Source organism: Panulirus ornatus, chromosome 14 (assembly GCF_036320965.1).
Source record: "Panulirus ornatus isolate Po-2019 chromosome 14, ASM3632096v1, whole genome shotgun sequence".
NCBI classification, from domain to species: Eukaryota; Metazoa; Arthropoda; class Malacostraca; order Decapoda; family Palinuridae; genus Panulirus; species Panulirus ornatus.
This window is the reverse complement of record NC_092237.1, coordinates 44679317-44701169: the sequence shown is the minus strand read 5'-3', so window position 1 is coordinate 44701169 and position 21853 is coordinate 44679317. Positions and strand designations below refer to the sequence as shown.

Genomic DNA, 21853 nt, shown 5'->3' with positions numbered 1-21853 from the left:
ACCCCTACAAATCTTCATCTTAGCCTCCACAAGATAATGATCAGACATCCCTCCAGTTGCACCTCTCAGCACATAAACATCCAAAAGTCTCTCTTTCGCGTGCCTGTCAATTAACACGTAATCCAATAACGCTCTCTGGCCATCTCTCCTACTTACATAAGTATACTTATGTATATCTCGCTTTTTAAACCAGGTGTTCCCAATCATCAGTCCTCTTTCAGCACATAAATCTACAAGCTCTTCACCATTTCCATTTACAACACTGAACACCCCATGTATACCAATTATTCCCTCAACTGCCACATTACTCACCTTTGCATTCAAATCACCCTTCACTGTAACCCGGTCTCGTGCATCAAAACCACTAACACACTCATTCAGCTGCTCCCAAAACACTTGCCTCTCGTGATCTTTCTTCTCATGCCCAGGTGCATATGCACCAATAATCACCCATCTCTCTCCATCAACTTTCAGTTTTACCCATATTAATCGAGAATTTACTTTCTTACATTCTATCACATACTCCCACAACTCCTGTTTCAGGAGTAGTGCTACTCCTTCCCTTGCTCTTGCCCTCTCACTAACCCCTGACTTTGCTCCCAAGACATTCCCAAACCACTCTTCCCCTTTACCCTTGAGCTTCGTTTCACTCAGAGCCAAATCGTCGAGGTTCCTTTCCTGAAACCTACTACCTATCTCTCCTTTTTTCACATCTTGGTTACATCCACACACATTTAGACACCCCAATCTGAGTCTACGAGGAGGATGAGCACTCCCCGTGTGCCTCCTTCTGTTTCCCATTTTTTAGAAAGTTACAATGCAAGAAGGTGAGGATTTCTGGCCCCCTGCTCCCGTCCCCTCTGGTCGCCTTCTACGACACGTGAGGAATGCGTGGGAAGTATTCTTTCACCCCTATCCCCAGGGATAATATATATATATATTTTTTTTTTTTTTTTTTTTCATACTATTCGCCATTTCCCGCGATAGCGAGGTAGCGTTAAGAACAGAGGACTGGGCCTTTGAGGGAATATCCTCACCTGGCCCCCTTCTCTGTTCCTTCTTTTAGAAAATTAAAAAAAAACGAGAGGGGAGGATTTCCAGCCCCCCGCTCCCTTCCCTTTTAGTCGCCTTCCACGACACGCAGGGAATACGTGGGAAGTATTCTTTCTCCCCTATCCCCAGGGATAACATATATTTTTTTTTTTTTTTTTTTTTTTTTATACTTTGTCGCTGTCTCCCGCGTTTGCGAGGTAGCGCAAGGAAACAGACGAAAGAAATGGCCCAACCCACCCCCATACACATGTATATACACACGTCCACACACGCAAATATACATACCTACACAGCTTTCCATGGTTTACCCCGGACGCTTCACATGCCTTGATTCAATCCACTGACAGCACGTCAACCCCTGTATACCACATCGCTCCAATTCACTCTATTCCTTGCCCTCCTTTCACCCTCCTGCATGTTCAGGCCCCGATCACACAAAATCCTTTTCACTCCATCTTTCCACCTCCAATTTGGTCTCCCTCTTCTCCTCGTTCCCTCCACCTCCGACACATATATCCTCTTGGTCAATCTTTCCTCACTCATTCTCTCCATGTGCCCAAACCATTTCAAAACACCCTCTTCTGCTCTCTCAACCACGCTCTTTTTATTTCCACACATCTCTCTTACCCTTACGTTACTTACTCGATCAAACCACCTCACACCACACATTGTCCTCAAACATCTCATTTCCAGCACATCCATCCTCCTGCGCACAACTCTATCCATAGCCCACGCCTCGCAACCATACAACATTGTTGGAACTACTATTCCTTCAAACATACCCATTTTTGCTTTCCGGGATAATGTTCTCGACTTCCACACATTTTTCAAGGCTCCCAAAATTTTCGCCCCCTCCCCCACCCTATGATCCACTTCCGCTTCCATGGTTCCATCCGCTGACAGATCCACTCCCAGATATCTAAAACACTTCACTTCCTCCAGTTTTTCTCCATTCAAACTCACCTCCCAATTGACTTGACCCTCAACCCTACTGTACCTAATAACCTTGCTCTTATTCACATTTACTCTTAACTTTCTTCTTCCACACACTTTACCAAACTCCGTCACCAGCTTCTGCAGTTTCTCACATGAATCCGCCACCAGCGCTGTATCATCAGCGAACAACAACTGACTCACTTCCCAAGCTCTCTCATCCCCAACAGACTTCATACTTGCCCCTCTTTCCAAGACTCTTGCATTTACCTCCCTAACAACCCCATCCATAAACAAATTAAACAACCATGGAGACATCACACACCCCTGCCGCAAACCAACATTCACTGAGAACCAATCACTTTCCTCTCTTCCTACACGTACACATGCCTTACATCCTCGATAAAAACTTTTCACTGCTTCTGACAACTTGCCTCCCACACCATATATTCTTAATACCTTCCACAGAGCATCTCTATCAACTCTATCATATGCCTTCTCCAGATCCATAAATGCTACATACAAATCCATTTGCTTTTCTAAGTATTTCTCACATACATTCTTCAAAGCAAACACCTGATCCACACATCCTCTACCACTTCTGAAACCACACTGCTCTTCCCCAATCTGATGCTCTGTACATGCCTTCACCCTCTCAATCAATACTCTCCCATATAATTTACCAGGAATACTCAACAAACTTATACCTCTGTAATTTGAGCACTCACTCTTATCCCCTTTGCCTTTGTACAATGGCACTATGCACGCATTCCGCCAATCCTCAGGCACCTCACCATGAGTCATACATACATTAAATAACCTTACCAACCAGTCAACAATACAGTCACCCCCTTTTTTAATAAATTCCACTGCAATACCATCCAAACCTGCTGCCTTGCCGGCTTTCATCTTCCGCAAAGCTTTTACTACCTCTTTTCTGTTTACCAAATCATTTTCCCTAACCCTCTCACTTTGCACACCACCTCGACCCAAACATCCTATATCTGCCACTCTGTCATCAGACACATTCAACAAACCTTCAAAATACTCATTCCATCTCCTTCTCACATCACCACTACTTGTTATCACCTCCCCATTTACGCCCTTCACTGAAGTTCCCATTTGCTCCCTTGTCTTACGCACCCTATTTACCTCCTTCCAGAACATCTTTTTATTCTCCCTAAAATTTACTGATAGTCTCTCACCCCAACTCTCATTTGCCCTTTTTTTCACCTCTTGCACCTTTCTCTTGACCTCCTGTCTCTTTCTTTTATACTTCTCCCACTCAATTTCATTTTTTCCCTGCAAAAAAATCGTCCAAATGCCTCTCTCTTCTCTTTCACTAATACTCTTACTTCTTCATCCCACCACTCACTACCCTTTCTAAACAGCCCACCTCCCACTCTTCTCATGCCACAAGCATCTTTTGCGCAATCCATCACTGATTCCCTAAATACATCCCATTCCTCCCCCACTCCCCTTACTTCCATTGTTCTCACCTTTTTCCATTCTGTACACAGTCTCTCCTGATACTTCTTCACACAGGTCTCCTTCCCAAGCTCACTTACTCTCACCACCTTCTTCACCCCAACATTCACTCTTCTTTTCTGAAAACCCATACTAATCTTCACCTTAGCCTCCACAAGATAATGATCAGACATCCCTCCAGTTGCACCTCTCAGTACATTGACATCCAAAAGTCTCTCTTTCGCACGCCTGTCAATTAACACGTAATCCAATAACGCTCTCTGGCCATCTCTCCTACTTACATAAGTATACTTATGTATATCTCGCTTTTTAAACCAGGTATTCCCAATCATCAGTCCTTTTTCAGCACATAAATCTACAAGCTCTTCACCATTTCCATTTACAACACTGAACACCCCATGCATACCAATTATTCCCTCAACTGCCACATTACTCACCTTTGCATTCAAATCACCCATCACTATAACCCGGTCTCGTGCATCAAAACCGCTAACACACTCATTTAGCTGCTCCCAAAACACTTGCCTCTCATGATCTTTCTTCTCATGCCCAGGTGCATATGCACCAATAATCACCCACCTCTCTCCATCAACTTTCAATTTTACCCATATTAATCGAGAATTTACTTTCTTACATTCTATCACATACTCCCACAACTCCTGTTTCAGGAGTATTGCTACTCCTTCCCTTGCTCTTGTCCTCTCACTAACCCCTGACTTCACTCCCCAGACATTTCCAAACCACTCTTCCCCTTTACCCTTGAGCTTCGTTTCACTCAGAGCCAAAACATCCAGGTTCCTTTCCTCAAACATACTACCTATCTCTCCTTTTTTCACATCTTGGTTACATCCACACACATTTAGGCATCCCACTCTGAGCCTTCGAGGAGGATGAGCACTCCCCGCGTGACTCCTTCTTCTGTTTCCCATTTTAGAAAGTTAATACAAGGAGGGGAGGATAATATATATATATATATATATATATATATATATATATATATATATATATTATCCCTGGGGATGGGGGAGAAAGAATACTTCCCACGTATTCCCTGCGTGTCGTAGAAGGCGACTAAAAGGGAAGGGAGCGGGGGTCTGGAAATCCTCCCCTCTCTTTTTTTTTAATTTTCCAAAAGAAGGAACAGAGAAGGGGGCCAGGTGAGGATATTCCCTCAAGGGCCCAGTCCTCTGTTCTTAACGCTACCTCGCTATCGCAGGAAATGGCGAATAGTATGAAAAAAAAATATATATATATATATATATATATATATATATATATATATATATATATATATATATATATATACACATTTTTTTTTTTTTTTTCCAACCTATTCGCCATTTCCCGCATCAGCAAGGTAGCGTTAAGAACAGAGGACTGGGCCTCTGAGGGAACATCCTCACCTGGCCCCCTTCTCTGTTCCTCCTTTTGGAAAATTAAAAAAAAACAAGAGGGGAGGATTTCCAGCCCCCCCCGCTCCCTCCCCTTTTAGTCGCATATAAACATATATATACACACATACACACATACACACACATATATATATATATATATATATACATATATATATATATATATATATATATATATATATATATATATGTGTGTGTGTGTGTGAAAGAAGAAAGTTAAGAGTAAACGTGAATAAGAGCAAGGTTAATAAGTAACGGTAGGGTTGAGGGTCAAGTCAGTTGGGAGGTAAGTTTGAATGGAGAAAAACATGAGGAAGTAAAGTGTTTTAGATATCTGGGAGTGGATCTGGCAGCGGATAGAACTATGGAAACGGAAGTGGATCATAGGGTGGTGGAGGGGGCGAAAATTCTGGGAGCCTTGAAGAATGTGTGGAAGTCGAGAACATTATCTCGGAAAGCAAAAATGGCTATGTTTGAAGGAATGGTGGTTCCAACAATGTTATATGGTTGCGAGGCGTGGGCTATGGATAGAGTTGTGCGCAGGAGAATGGATGTGCTGGAAATGAGATGTTTGAGGACAATGTGTGGTGTGAGGTGGTTTGATCGAGTAAGTAACGTAAGGGTACGAGAGATGTGTGGAAATAAAAAGAGCGTGGTTGAGAGAGCAGAAGCGGGTGTTTTGAAATGGTTTGGGCACATGGAGAGAATGAGTGAGGAAAGATTGACCAAGAGGATATATGTGTCGGAGGTGGAGGGAACGAGGAGAAGTGGGAGACCAAATTGGAGGTGGAAAGATGGAGTGAAAAATGTTTTCTGTGATCGGGGCCTGAACATGCAGGAGGGTGAAAGGAAGGCAAGGAATAGAGTGAATTGGATCGATGTGGTATACCGGGGTTGACGTGCTGTCAGTGGATTGAATCAGGGCATGTGAAGCGTCTGGGGTGAACCATGGAAAGCTGTGTAGGTATGTATATTTGCGTGTGTGGACGTATGTATATTCATGTGTATGGGGGTGGGTTGGGCCATTTCTTTCGTCTGTTTCCTTGTGCTACCTCGCAAACGCGGGAGACAGCGACAAAGCAAAAAAAAAAAAAATTATGATTTGGTAAACAGAGAAGAGGTAGTAAAACCTTTGCGGAAGATGAAAGCCGGCAAGGGAGCAGGTTTGGATGGTATTGCAGTGGAATTTATTAAAAAAGGGGGTGACTGTATTATTGACTGGTTGGTAAGGTTATTTAATGTATGTATGACTCATGGTGAGGTGCCTGAGGATTGGCGGAATGCGTGCATAGTGCCATTGTACAAAGGCAAAGGGGATAAGAGTGAGTGCTCAAATTACAGAGGTATAAGTTTGTTGAGTATTCCTGGTAAATTATATGGGAGGGTATTGATTGAGAGGGTGAAGGCATGTACAAAGCATCAGATTGGGGAAGAGCAGTGTGGTTTCAGAAGTGGTAGAGGATGTGTGGATCAGGTGTTTGCTTTGAAGAATGTATGTGAGAAATACTTAGGAAAGCAAATGGATTTGTATGTAGCATTTATGGATCTGGAGAAGGCATATGATAGAGTTGATAAAGGTGCTCTGTGGAAGGTATTAAGAATATATGGTGTGGGAGGCAAGTTGTTAGAAGCAGTGAAAAGTTTTTATCGAGGATGTAAGGCATGTGTACGTGTAGGAAGAGAGGAAAGTGATTGGTTCTCAGTGAATGTAGGATTGTGGCAGGGGTGTATGATGTCTCCATGGTTGTTTAATTTCTTTATGGATGGGGTTGTTAGGGAGGTGAATGCAAGAGTTTTGGAAAGAGGGGCAAGTATGCAGTCTGTTGTGGATGAGAGAGCTTGGGAAGTGAGTCAGTTGATGTTCACTGATGATACAGCACTGGTGGCTGATTCATGTGAGAAACTGCAGAAGATGGTGACTGAGTTTGGTAAAGTGTGTGAAAGAAGAACGTTAAGAGTAAATGTGAATAAGAGCAAGGCTATTAGGTACAGTAGGGTTGAGGGTCAAGCCAATTGGGAGGTAAGTTTGAATGGAGAAAAACTGGAGGAAGCAAAGTGTTTTCGATATCTGGGAGTGGATCTGGCAGGGGATTGAACCATGGAAGCGGAAGTGGATCATAGGGTGGGTGAGGGGGCAAAAATCCTGGGAGCCTTGAAGAATGTGTGGAAGTCGAGAACATTATCTCGGAAAGCAAAAATGGGTATGTTTGAAGGAATAGTGGTTCCAACAATGTTGTATGGTTGCGAGGCGTGGGCTATGGATAGAGTTGTGCGCAGGAGGATGGATGTGCTGGAAATGAGATGTTTGAGGAAAATGTGTGGTGTGAGGTTGTTTGATCGAGTAAGTAACGTAAGGGTAAGAGAGATGTGTGGAAATAAAAAGAGCGTGGTTGAGAGAGCAGAAGAGGATGTTTTAAAATGGTTTGGGCACATGGAGAGAATGAGTGAGGAAAGATTGACCAAGAGGATATATGTGTCGGAGGTGGAGGGAACGAGGAGAAGTGGGAGACCAAATTGGAGGTGGAAAGATGGAGTGAAAAAGATTTTGTGTGATCGGGGCCTGAACATGCAGGAGGGTGAAAGGAGGGCAAGGAATAGAGTGAATTGGATCGATGTGGTATACTGGGGTTGACGTGCTGTCAGTGGATTGAATCAGGGCATGTGAAGCGTCTGGGGTAAACCATGGAAAGCTGTGTAGGTATGTATATTTGCGTGTGTGGACGTATGTATATACATGTGTATGGGGGTGCGTTGGGCCATTTCTTTCGTCTGTTTCCTTGCGCTACCTCGCAAACGCGGGAGACAGCGACAAAGCAAAAAAAAAAAAATATATTATTTATCTATTTATTTTTCTTTGTCGCTGTCTCCCGCGTCTGCGAGATAGCGCAAGGAAACAGATGAAAGAAATGGCCCAACCCACCCCCATACACCTTTATATACATACACGTCCACACACGCAAATATACATACCTATACATCTCAATGTACACATATATAAGCACAGACAGACACATACATATATACCCATGCACACAATTCACACTGTCTGCCTTTATTCATTCCCATCGCCACCTCGCCACACATGGAATACCATCCCCCTCCTCCCTCATGTGTGCGAGGTAGTGCTAGGAAAAGACAACAAAGGCCCCATTCGTTCACATTCAGTCTCTAGCTGTCATGCAATAATACCCGAAACCACAGCTCCCTTTCCACATCCAGGCCGCACACAACTTTCCCTGGTTTACCCCAGAGGCTTCACATGCCCTGATTCAATCCACTGACAGCACGTCAACCCCGGTATACCACATCGATCCAATTCACTCTATTCCTTGCCCGCCTTTCACCCTCCTGCATGTTCAGGCCCCGATCACTCAAAATCTTTTTCACTCCATCTTTCCACTTCCAATTTGCTCTCCCACTTCTCCTTGTTCCCTCCACCTCCGACACATATATCCTCTTGGTCAATCTTTCCTCACTCATTCTCTCCATGTGCCCAAACCATTTCAAAACACCCTCTTCTGGAATTTATTAAAAAAGGGGGTGACTGTATTGTTGACTGGTTGGTAAGGTTATTTAATGTATGTATGACTCATGGTGAGGTGCCTGAGGATTGGTGGAATGCGTGCATAGTGCCATTGTACAAAGGCAAAGGGGATAAGAGTGAGTGCTCAAATTACAGAGGTATAAGTTTGTTGAGTATTCCTGGTAAATTATATGGGATGGTATTGATTGAGAGGGTGAAGGCATGTACAGAGCATCAGATTGGGGAAGAGCAGTGTGGTTTCAGAAGTGGTAGAGGATGTGTGGATCAGGTGTTTGCTCTGAAGAATGTATGTGAGAAATACTTAGAAAAACAAATGGATTTGTTTGTAGCATTTATGGATCTGGAGAAGGCATATGATAGAGTTGATAAAGGTGCTCTGTGGAAGGTTTTAAGAATATATGGTGTGGGAGGCAAGTTGTTAGAAGCAGTGAAAAGTTTTTATCGAGGATGTAAGGCATGTGTACGTGTAGTAAGAGAGGAAAGTGATTGGTTCTCAGTGAATGTAGGTTTGCGGCAGGGGTGTGTGATATCTCCATGGTTGTTTAATTTGTTTATGGGTGGGGTTGTTAGGGAGGTGAATGCAAGAGTTTTGGAAAGAGGGGCAAGTATGCAGTCTGTTGTGGATGAGAGAGCTTGGGAAGTGAGTCAGTTGTTGTTCGCTGATGATACAGCGCTGGTGGCTGATCCATGTAAGAAACTGCAGAAGCTGGTGACTGAGTTGGGTAAAGTGTGTGAAAGAAGAAAGTTAAGAGTAAATGTGAATAAGAGCAAGGTTATTAGTTACAGTAGGGTTGAGGGTCAAGTCAATTGGGAGGTAAGTTTGAATGGAGAAAAACTGGAGGAAGTGAAGTGTTTTAGATATCTGGGAGTGGATCTGGCAGCAGATGGAACCATGGAAGCGGAAGTGAATCATAGGGTGGGGGAGGGGGCGAAAATTCTGGGAGCCTTGAAGAATGTTTGGAAGTCGAGAACATTATCTCGGAAAGCAAAAATGGGTATGTTTGAAGGAATAGTGGTTCCAACATTGTTGTATGGTTGCGAGGCGTGGGCTATAGATAGAGTTGTGCGTAGGAGAGTGGATGTGCTGGAAATGAGATGTTTGAGGACAATATGTGGTTTGAGGTGGTTTGATCGAGTAAGTAATGTAAGGGTAAGAGAGATGTGTGGAAATAAAAAGAGCGTGGTTGAGAGAGCAGAAGAGTGTGTTTTGAAATGGTTTAGTCACATGGGGAGAATGAGTGAGGAAAGATTGACCAAGAGGATATATGTGTCAGAGGTGGAGGGAACGAGGAGAAGTGGGAGACCAAATTGGAGGTGGAAAGATGGAGTGAAAAAGATTTTGAGTGATCGGGGCCTGAACATGCAGGAGGGTGAAAGGCGGGCAAGGAATAGAGTGAATTGGATTGATGTGATATACCGGGGTGGACGTTCTGTCAATGGATTGAACCAGGGCATGTGAAGCGTCTGGGGTAAACCATAGAAAGTTGTGTGGGGCCTGGATGTGGAAAGGGAGCTGTGGTTTCGGTGCATTATTACATGACAGCTAGAGACTGAGTGTGAACGAATGGGGCCTTTGGTGTCTTTAACCAGCGCTACCTCGCACACTTGAGGGGGGAGGGGGTTGTTATTACATGTGTGGCGAGGTGGCGATAGGAACAAATAAAGACAGATAGTATGAATTATGTACATGTGTATATATGTATATGTCTGTGTGTGTATATATATGTGTACATTGGGATGCATAGGTATGTATATTTGCATGTGTGGACGTGTATGTATATACATGTGTATGTGGGCGGGTTGGGCCATTCTTTTGTCTGTTTCCTTGCGCTACCTCTCTAACACGGGAGACAGCGACAAAGCAAAGTAAATAAATAAATATAAATAAATATGATATATATATATATATGTAGCCCTGGGGATAAGGGAGAAAGAACACTTGCCACGCATTCCTCATGTGTCGTGGAGGGCGACTAAAGGGGACGGGAGCGGGGGGCTAGAAACCCTCCCTTCCTTGTATTCTAACTTTCTAAAAGGGGAAACAGAAGAAGGAGTCATGGGGAGTGCTCATCCTCCTCGAAGGCTCAGATTTTGGGTATCTAAATGTGTGTGGATGTAACCAAGATGAGAAAAAAAGAGAGATAGGTAGTATGTTTGAGGAAAGGAACCTGGATGTTTTGGCTCTGAGTGAAACGAAGCTCAGGGGTAAAGGGGAAGACTGGTTTGGAAATGTCTTGGGAGTAAAGTCAGGGGTTAGTGAGAGGATGAGAGCAAGGGAAGGAGGAGCACTACTCCTGAAACAGGAGTGGTGGGAGTATGTGATAGTGTAAGAAAGTAAACTCTAGATTGATATGGGTAAAATTGAAAGTGGATGGAGAGAGATGGGTGATTATTGGTGCATATGCATCTGGGCATGAGAAGAAAGATCATGAGAGGCAAGTGTTTTGAAAGCAGCTGAGTGAGTGTGTTAATAGTTTTGATGCACGAGACTGGGGTATAGTGATGGGTGATTTGAATGCAAAGGTGAGTAATGTGGCAGTTGAGGGAATAATTGGTGTACATGGGTTGCTCAGTGTTGTAAATGGAAATGGTGAAGAGCTTGTAGATTTATGTGCTGAAAAAGGACTGGTGATTGGGAATAACTGATTTAAAAAGAGAGATATACATAAGTATATGTATGTAAGTAGGAGAGATGGCCAGAGAGCATTATTGGATTATGTGTTAATTGCTAGGCACGTGAAAGAGACTTTTGGATGTTAATGTGCTGAGAGGTGCAACTGGAGGGATGTCTGATCATTATCTTTTGGAGGCGAAAGTGAAGATTTGTAGAGGTTTTCAGAAAAGAAGAGAGAATGCTAGGGTGAAGAGAGTGATGAGATTAAGTGAGCTTGAGAAGGAGACTTGTGTGAGGAAGTACCAGGAGAGACTGAGTACAGAATGGAAAAAGGTGAGAACAAAGGACATAAGGGGAGTGGGGGAGGAATGGGATGTATTAGGGAAGCAGTGATGGCTTGTGCAAAAGATGCTTGTGGTGTGAGAAGTGTGGGAGGTGGGCAGATTAGAAAGGATAGTGAGTGGTGGGATGAAGAAGTAAGATTATCAGTGAAAGAGAAGAGAGAGAGGCATTTGGATGATTTTTGCATGGAAATAATGCAAATGAGTGGGAGATGTATAAGAGAAAGAGGCAGGAGGTCAAGAGAAAGGTGCAAAAGGTGAAAAAGAGGGCAAATGAGAGTTGGGGTGAGAGAGTATCATTACATTTTGGGGAGAATAAAAAGATGTTTGGGAATAAGGTAAATAAAGTGCATAAGACAAGGGAACAAATGGGAACATTAGTGAAGGAGGCTAATGGGGAGGTGATAACAAGTAGTGGTGATGTGAGAAGGTGATGGAGTGAGTATTTTAAAGGTTTGTTGAATGTGTTTGATGATAGAGTGGCAGATATAGGATGTTTTGGTTGAGGTGTTGTGCAAAGTGAGAGGGTTAGGGAGAATGATTTGGTAAACAGAGAAGAGGTAGGAAAAGCTTTGCATAAGATGAAGGCTGGCAAGGCAGCAGGTTTGGATGATATTGCAGTAGAATTTATTAAAAAAGATGGGTGACTATTGTTGACTGGTTGGTGAGATTATTCAATGTAAGTATGACTCATGGTGAGGTGCCTGAGGATTGGCAGAATGCTTGCATAGTGCCATTGTACAAAGGCAAAGGGGATAAGAATGAGTGCTCAAATTACAGAGGTATAAGTTTGTTGAGTATTTCTGGGAAGTTATATGGGAGGGTACTGATTGAGAGGGCGAAGGCATGTACACAGCATCAGATTAGGGAAAAGCAGTGTGGTTTTAGAAGTGGTGGAGGATGTGTGGATCAGGTGTTTGCTTTGAAAAATGTATGCAAGAAATACTTAGAAAAGCAAATGGATTTGTATGTAGCATTCATGGATCTGGAGAAGGCATATGATAAGAGTTGATAGAGATGCTGTGTGGAAGGTATTGAGAATATATGGTGTGGGAGGTAAGTTGTTAGAAGCAGTGAAAAGTTTTTGTCGAGGATGTAAGGCATGTCTATGTGTAGGAAGAGAGGAAAGTGGTTGGTTCTCAGTGAATGTTGGTTTGCGGCAGGGGTGCGTGATGTCTCCATGGTTGTTTGATTTGTTTATGGATGGGGTTTTTAGGGAGGTGAATGCAAGAGTTTTGGAAAGAGGGGCAAGTATGCAGTCTGCTGTGGATGAGAGAGCTTGGGAAGTGAGTCAGCTGTTGTTCGCTGATGATACAGCGCTGGTGGCTGATTTGTGTGAGAAACTGCAGAAGCTGGTGAATGAGTTTGGTAAAGTGTGTGAAAGAAGAAAGTTAAGAATAAATGTGAATAAGAGCAAGGTTATTAGGTACAGTAGGGTTGAGGGACAAGTCAATTGGGAGGTGAGTTTGAATGGAGAAAAACTGGAGGAAGTGAAGTGTTTTAGATATCTGGGAGTGGATTTGGCAGTGGATGGAACCATGGAAATGGAAATGAATCATAGGGTGGGGGAGGGGGCAAAAGTTCTGGGAGCGTTGAAGAGTGTGTTGAAGTTGAGAACATTATCTAGGAAAGCAAAAATGGGTATGTTTGAAGGGGTAGTGGTTCCAACATTGTTATATGGTTGCGAGGCATGGTCTATATAGATAGAGTTGTGTAGAGGAGGGTGGATGTGCTGGAAATGAGATGTTTGAGGACAGTATGTGGTGTGAGGTGGTTTGATTGAGTAAGTAATGAAAGGGTAAGAGAGATGTGTGATAATAAAAAGAGTGTGGTTGAGAGAGCAGAAGAGGGTGTTTTGAAATGGTTTGGTCGCATGGAGAGAATGAGTGAGGAAAGATTGACCAAGAGGATATATGTGTCAGAGGTGGAGGGAACGAGGAGAAGTGGGAGACCAAATTGGAGGTTTAAAGATGGGGTGAAAAAGATTTTGAGTGATCGGGGCCTGAACATGCAGGAGGGTGAAAGGCGTGCAAGGAATAGAGTGAATTGGAACAATGTGGTATACCGGGGTCAACGTGCTGTCAATGGATTGAACTAGGGCATGTGAAGTATCTTGGGTAAACCATGGAAAGTTGTGTGGGGCCTGGATGTGGAAAGGGAGATGTGGTTTCGGCGCATTATACATGATAGCTAAAGACCGAGTGTGAACGAATGTGGCCTTTGTTGTCTTTACCTAGTGCTACCTCTCACACATGCGGGGGAGGGGGTTTTCATTTCATGTGTGGCGGGGTGGCGATGAGAATGAATAAGGGCAGACAGTATGAATTATGTATATGTGTATGTATGTATGTCTGTGTGTGTATATGTATGTATATGTTGAGATGTATAGGTATGTATATGTGTGTGTGTGTGTGTGTGTGTACATGTATGTATATACATGTGTATGTGGGTGGGTTGGTCCATTCTTTTGTCTGTTTCCTTGCGCTACCTTGCTAATGCGGGAGACAGCGACAAAGTATAATAAATAAATAAATAAATGTGTATGTGAGTGGAGGGGCCATTCTTCATCTGTTTCCTGGTGCTACCTTGCTGATGCGAGAAACTGATTATGTATAATTAACATAAATGAATACATACATACATATAGATACAACTACATATACATATATACACATGAATATATCCATACTTGCTCACCTTCATACATTCTCAGCATTACCCAGCCCCACAGGAAACAGATGAAGAAAGGCCACAATACTGCTCACATCCATAAACAAGCTGTCATGAGTAATGCATTGAAACCACAACTTCCTATCCACATCCAGGCCCCACAGACCTTTCCATGGTTTACCCTCGACATGTCACATACCCTGGTTTAGTCCTTGATGGCACGTTGACCCTAGTAGTATACCACATTGCTCCAATTCACACTGTTGTGTGCACACCTTCCTTCCTTCTGCATGTTGAAGCTCCAATCTCTCAAAATCTTTCTCACTCCATCTTTCCATCTCTGATTTGGTCTTCTTCTTCTCCTTGTTCCCTCCACTTCTTACATATATATCCTCTTTGTTAACCTGTCCTCACTCACTTTCTCCATATGTTCAGACCATTTCAACACACCCTTTTCTGCTTTTTCAACCACGCTCTTTTTATTACCACACATCTCTCATTATGATGTCTCCATGGTTGTTTAATTTGTTTATGGATGGGGTTGTTCGGGAGGTGAATGCAAGAGTTTTGGAAAGAGGGGCAAGTATGAAGTCTGTTGTGGATGAGAGAGCTTGGGAAGTGAGTCAGTTGTTGTTCGCTGATGATACAGGGCTGGTGGCTGATTCATGTGAGAAACTGCAGAAGCTGGTGACTGAGTTTGGTAAAGTGTGTGAAAGAAGAAAGTTAAGAGTAAATGTGAATAAGAGCAAGGTTATTAGGTACAGTAGGGTTGAGGGTCAAGTCAATTGGGGGGTAAGTTTGAATGGAGAAAAACTGGAGGAAGTAAAGTGTTTTAGATATCTGGGAGTGGATCTGGCAGCAGATGGAACCATGGAAGCGGAAGTGAATCATAGGGTGGGGGAGGGGGCAAAAATCCTGGGAGCCTTGAAGAATGTGTGGAAGTCGAGAACATTATCTCGGAAAGCAAAAATGGGTATGTTTGAAGGAATAGTGGTTCCAACAATGTCGTATGGTTGCGAGGCATGGGCTATGGATAGAGTTGTGCACAGGAGGGTGGATGTGCTGGAAATGAGATGTTTGAGGACAGTGTGTGGTGTGAGGTGGTTTGATCGAGTAAGTAATGTAAGGGTAAGAGAGATGTGTGGAAATAAAAAGAGCGTGTTTGAGAGAGCAGAAGAGGGTGTTTTGAACTGGTTTGGGCACATGGAGAGAATGAGTGAGGAAAGATTGACCAAGAGGATATATGTGTCGGAGGTGGAGGGAACGAGGAGAAGTGGGAGACCAAATTGGAGGTGGAAAGATGGAGTAGAAAAGATTTTGAGTGATCGGGGCCTGAACATGCAGGAGGGTGAAAGGTGGGCAAGGAGTAGAGTGAATTGGATCGATGTGGTATACCGGGGTTGACGTGCTGTCAGTGGATTGAATCAGGGCATGTGAAGCGTCTGGGGTAAACCATGGAAAGTTTTGTGGGGCCTGGATGTGGAAAGGGAGCTGTGGTTTCGGGCATTATTGCATGACAGCTAGAGACTGAGTGTGAATGAATGGGGCCTTTGTTGTCTTTTCCTAGCGCTACCTCGCACACATGAGGGGGAAGGGGGATGGTATTCCATGTGTGGCGAGGTGGCAGTGGGAATGAATAAAGGCAGACAGTGTGAATTGTGTGCATGGGTATGTATGTATGTGTCTGTGTGTGTATATATATGTGTACATTGAGATGTATAGGTATGTATATTTGCGTGTGTGGACGTGTATGTATATACATGTGTATGGGGGTGGGTTGGGCCATTTCTTTTGTCTGTTTCCTTGCGCTACCTCGCAAACGCGGGAGACAGCGACAAAGCAAAATAAAAATAAAAAATATCTCTCATCTCGGAAAGCAAAAATGGTTATGTTTGAAGGAATGTTATACAGCTGCGAGGCATGGGCTATAGATAGGGTTGTGCAGAGGAGCGTGGATGTGTTTGAGGACAATATGTGGTGTGAGGTGGTTTGATCGAGTAAGTAATGAAAGGGTAAGAGAGATGTGTGGTAATAAAAAGAGTGTGGTTGAGAGAGCAAAAGAGGGTGTATTGAAATGTTTTGGTCACTTGAAGAGGATGATTGAGGAAAGATTGACAAAGAGGATATATGTGCCAAAGGTGGAGGGAATGAGGAGAAGTGGAAGACCAAATTGGAGGTGGAAGGATGGGTGAAAAAGATTTTGAGCGATCAGGGCCTGAACATGCATGAGGGTGAAAGGCATGCAAGGAATAGAATGAATTGGAATAATGTGGTGTACCGGGGTTGACGTGCTGTCAATGGATTGAATCAGGGCATGTGAAGCGTCTGGGGTAAAGCATGGAAAGTTTTGTGGGGCCTGGATGTGGGAAGGGAGCTGTGGTTTTGCTGCAGTATACATGACAGCTAGAGAGTGTGAACAAATGTGGCCATTGTTGTCTTTTCTTAGCTTTACCTCGCGCAAGTGCGGGGGGAGGGGGTTGTCATTTCATGTGTGGTGGGGTGGCATTACCCGTTGTTGCAATTTAATTAGTAAATCAGCTTGGCTTTACAGTCTGTTAAACCACTTTATCAGTATCCTACATTTTGATTTTCAGAGGCCTATGGATACTCCAGAAAGTATTTGTATGTAACAGTATAATCTTTAAAGTTATTTGAATGTATTTTGATATTTGAAAAAACTACCATGCAGTGATACATGAAGTATTGTTGCATGTGAATGGTCAAGTTGATGTGTTGCTGATGGAAAATGTTTCTTCAAGTTAACTTTCCAAATGAAATCACATAGAGTTGATAAAATGATTATGAAGACTTAATAGTGAAGTATTTTAGTCACCAATTGTCTGTCCACAAGAATTTTTGGAAGTGATATGGAAAGATGCAAGATACTTTCATGATGATTTTAAAGATTTCTTCCAGAATACAGAGCTGAAAAATTTAGTTGATAGCATGTAAACGAGAAAATACTCTTGATATAGAGTTAGGCATAGTAAAGCATATGAAAGCAACCTTAACGCAGCACTGGTAAACAGAGAAGAGGTAGTGAAAGCTTTGCAGAAGATGAAAGCCGGCAAGGTGGCGGATTTGGATGGTATTGCAGTGGAATTTATTAAAAAAGGAGGAGGTGACCATGTTGTTGAGTGGTTGGTGAGGGTATCCAATGTATGTATGGTTCATGGTGAAGTGCCTGAGGATTGGCAGAATCCATGCATAGTGCCATTGTACAAATGCAAAGGGGATAAAGGTGAGTGTTCAAATTACAGAGGTATAAGTTTGTTGAGTATCCCTGGGAAATTATATGGGAGAGTATTGATTGAGAGATTGAAGGCATGTACAGAGCATCAGATTGGGGAAGAGCAGTGTGGTTTCAGAAGTGGTAGAGGATGTGTGGATCAGGCGGTTGCTTTAAAGAATGTATGTGAGAAATCTTTGAAAAACAGACAGATTTGTATGTAGCATGTATGGATCTGGAGAAGGCATATGATAGAGTTGATAAAGATGCTCTGTGGAAGGTATTGATAGTATATGGTGTAGGAGGTAAGTTGCAAGAAGCAGTGAAAAATTTTTATCAAGGATGTAAGGCATGTGTATGAGTAGGAAGAGAGGAAAGTGATTGGTTCCCGGTGAATTTCGGTTTGCGGCAAGGATGCGTGATGTCTCCATGGTTGTTTAATTTGTTTATAGAAGGGGTTGTTTGGGAGGTGGTTGCAAGAGTGTTGGAGAGAGAGGCAAGTATGCAGTCTGTTTTGGATGAGTGGGCTTGTTGTTCGCTGATGATACAGCGCTGGTGGCTGATTCGGGTGAGAAACTGCAGAAGCTGGTGACTGAGTTTGGTAAAGTGTGTGAAAGAAGAAAGCTGAGAGTAAATGTGAATAAGAGCAAGGTCATTAGGTTCAGGTGGCTTGAGGGACAAGTAAATTGGGAGGTGAGTTTGAATGGAGAAAAAGTGGAGGAAGTGAAGTGTTTTAGACACCTTGGAGTGGATTTGGCAGAGGCTGGAACCATGGAAGTGGAAGTGAGTAAGGAATAGTGGTTCCAACAATGTTATATGGTTGTGAGGCATGGACTATAGATAGGGTTGTGTGGAGGAGGGTGGATGTTTTGGAAATGTTTGAGGACAATATGTGGTGTGAGGTGCCTTGATCGAGTAAGTAATGAAAGGGTAAGAGAGGTGTGTGGTAATAAAAAGAGTGTGGTTGAGAGAGCAGAAGAGGGTGTATTGAAATGGTTTGGTCACATGGAGAGAATGAGTGAGGAAAGATTGACAAAGAGGATATATGTGTCAGAGGTAGAGGTAACAAGGAGAATTGGGAGACCAAATTGGAGGTGGAAGGATGGAGTGAAAAAGATTTTGAGCGATCAGGGCTTGAACATGCAGGAGGGTGAAAGGCGTGCAAGGAATAGAGTGAATTGGAAAGATGTGGTACACCGGGGTTGATGTGCTGTCAATGGATTGAACCAGGGCATGTGAAGCATCTGGGGTAAAGCATGGAAAGTTTTGTGGGGTCTGGATGTGGAAAGGGAGGTTTGGATTCGGTGCATTATACATGACAGCTAGAGACTGAGTGTGAACAAATGTGGCCTTTGTTGTTTTTTCCTAGCGCTACCTCGCATATATGCGGGGGGAGGGGGTTGTCATTTCATGTGTGGCGGGGTGGCAATGGGAATGAATAAAGGCAGCAAGTATGAACTATGTACATGTGTATATATGTATATGTCTGTGTATGTATATATATGTATATGTTGAAATGTATAGGTATGTATATGTGCATGTGTGCACATGTATGTATATACATGTGTATGTGGGTGGGTTGGGCCATTCTTTTGTCCGTTTTGTTGCGCTACTTCGCTAACGTGGGAGACAGTGACAAAGTATAATAGATTCATGAATAGAATATAAATATATATATTTTTTTTTTTTTTTTTATACTTTGTCGCTGTCTCCCGCGTTTGCGAGGTAGCGCAAGGAAACAGACGAAAGAAATGGCCCAACCCCCCCCCATACACATGTATATACATACGTCCACACACGCAAATATACATACCTACACAGCTTTCCATGGTTTACCCCAGACGCTTCACATGCCTTGATTCAATCCACTGACAGCACGTCAACCCCGGTATACCACATCGCTCCAATTCACTCTATTCCTTGCCCTCCTTTCACCCTCCTGCATGTTCAGGCCCCGATCACACAAAATCTTTTTCACTCCATCTTTCCACCTCCAATTTGGTCTCCCTCTTCTCCTTGCTCCCTCCACCTCCAACACATATATCCTCTTGGTCAATCTTTCCTCACTCATCCTCTCCATGTGCCCAAACCACTTCAAAACACCCTCTTCTGCTCTCTCAACCATGCTCTTTTTATTTCCACACATCTCTCTTACCCTTACGTTACTCACTCGATCAAACCACCTCACACCACACATTGTCCTCAAACATCTCATTTCCAGCACATCCATCCTCCTGCGCACAACTCTATCCATAGCCCACGCCTCGCAACCATACAACATTGTTGGAACCACTATTCCTTCAAACATACCCATTTTTGCTTTCCGAGATAATGTTCTCGACTTCCACACATTCTTCAAGGCCCCCAGAATTTTCGCCCCCTCCCCCACCCTATGATCCACTTCCGCTTCCATGGTTCCATCCGCTGCCAGATCCACTCCCAGATATCTAAAACACTTCACTTCCTCCAGTTTTTCTCCATTCAAACTCACCTCCCAATTGACTTGACCCTCAACCCTACTGTACCTAATAACCTTGCTCTTATTCACATTTACTCTTAACTTTCTTCTTCCACACACTTTACCAAACTCAGTCACCAGCTTCTGCAGTTTCTCACATGAATCAGCCACCAGCGCTGTATCATCAGCGAACAACAACTGACTCACTTCCCAAGCTCTCTCATCCCCAACAGACTTCATACTTGCCCCTCTTTCCAAAACTCTTGCATTTACCTCCCTAACAACCCCATCCATAAACAAATTAAACAACCATGGAGACATCACACACCCCTGCCGCAAACCTACATTCACTGAGAACCAATCACTTTCCTCTCTTCCTACACGTACACATGCCTTACATCCTCGATAAAAACTTTTCACTGCTTCTAACAACTTTCCTCCCACACCATATATTCTTAATACCTTCCACAGAGCATCTCTATCAACTCTATCATATGCCTTCTCCAGATCCATAAATGCTACATACAAATCCATTTGCTTTTCTAAGTATTTCTCACATACATTCTTCAAAGCAAACACCTGATCCACACATCCTCTACCACTTCTGAAACCACACTGCTCTTCCCCAATCTGATGCTCTGTACATGCCTTCACCCTCTCAATCAATACCCTCCCATATAATTTACCAGGAATACTCAACAAACTTATACCTCTGTAATTTGAGCACTCACTCTTATCCCCTTTGCCTTTGTACAATGGCACTATGCACGCATTCCGCCAATCCTCAGGCACCTCACCATGAGTCATACATACATTAAATAACCTTACCAACCAGTCAACAATACAGTCACCCCCTTTTTTAATAAATTCCACTGCAATACCATCCAAACCTGCTGCCTTGCCGGCTTTCATCTTCCGCAAAGCTTTCACTACCTCTTCTCTGTTTACCAAATCATTTTCCCTAACCCTCTCACTTTGCACACCACCTCGACCAAAACACCCTATATCTGCCACTCTATCATCAAACACATTCAACAAACCTTCAAAATACTCACTCCATCTCCTTCTCACATCACCACTACTTGTTATCACCTCCCCATTTGCGCCCTTCACTGAAGTTCCCATTTGCTCCCTTGTCTTACGCACTTTATTTACCTCCTTCCAGAACATCTTTTTATTCTCCCTAAAATTCTCCCCTAAAATATATATATATAATTTAGATTTACATTAATTGCAAATAACTTTTTTGTTGTTTATCATATGTGTATGGTCTCACGAAAGAACACTGAAACATATAATATGATAGTGTTAATCAGTAGATAACTTCAAACATGAAAAATAATGTAGAAATGACAACTCATATTGTACTGTCACATTGCTAATGAATCTGTATCATGCTACTGCCTAAGAAACTTCATACTTTTCTTAGCTTGTTGTCAGTGTTTTATACATTTCAACTGCCATGAACTTTTGCTTCAAGATTTGCAAGCCTTTCATGAATTGAAAGTGTGTTATTAGATACAGAACTGGAAATATATATACTATTGTTTTTCCTACAAGTTTGAGATTTCATTTCATAAAGGTATGATAGAAAGGTTATTGGAAAAACATGTGGTTTTATTTTTGATAAGATCTTCTCATGTAGGAATTTCACTTTCAGGTTCTGTGAATTGTCTGTCAAAGCAGGAATGGATATCTTCCGAGTATTTGACTCCCTCAACTATCTTCCCAACCTTATTCTTGGCATAGATGCTGTTGGTAATGCAGGTAATTATGCCAAGTTGGTTGTAGATTTTTGGATATCATAAAACTCATATTGCAGAAGGATTGGGGAAAGTTATATTTGATAATGGTAAAGTTGTATGATATTGCAGTATGTGCAATTTATTCATTAGAGTACCTTCTAATAAAATCAGAAATGCTACTGAAAATGCAATAAAATTGATGATATGGTATACTGTATATGCTGGAGACAACACATACAGCTGAGTAAAGGTACATCTAGAATGTATGAATCATGAAACGGTAACATCCTCATTTACATGGCATGAATCAGGTACATGCAATCTCTCAGTCTAACCCATTTATCTTACCTGCATCTGGTGTACTTA

General features: G+C 42.8%; 1 protein-coding gene across 4 annotated transcripts in view; it reads left to right on the top strand.

Annotated features, from left to right (window-relative positions):
• Positions 1-21853, top strand: part of PCB (Pyruvate carboxylase) — a 437613-nt gene that overhangs the window by 328512 nt on the left and 87248 nt on the right. For all 4 annotated transcript variants that reach the window (XM_071669755.1, XM_071669754.1, XM_071669756.1 and 1 more), the window contains one exon: positions 21403-21509. In XM_071669755.1, the coding sequence (XP_071525856.1) occupies positions 21403-21509 (107 nt within the window). The remainder of the gene's footprint in view (positions 1-21402; positions 21510-21853) is intronic.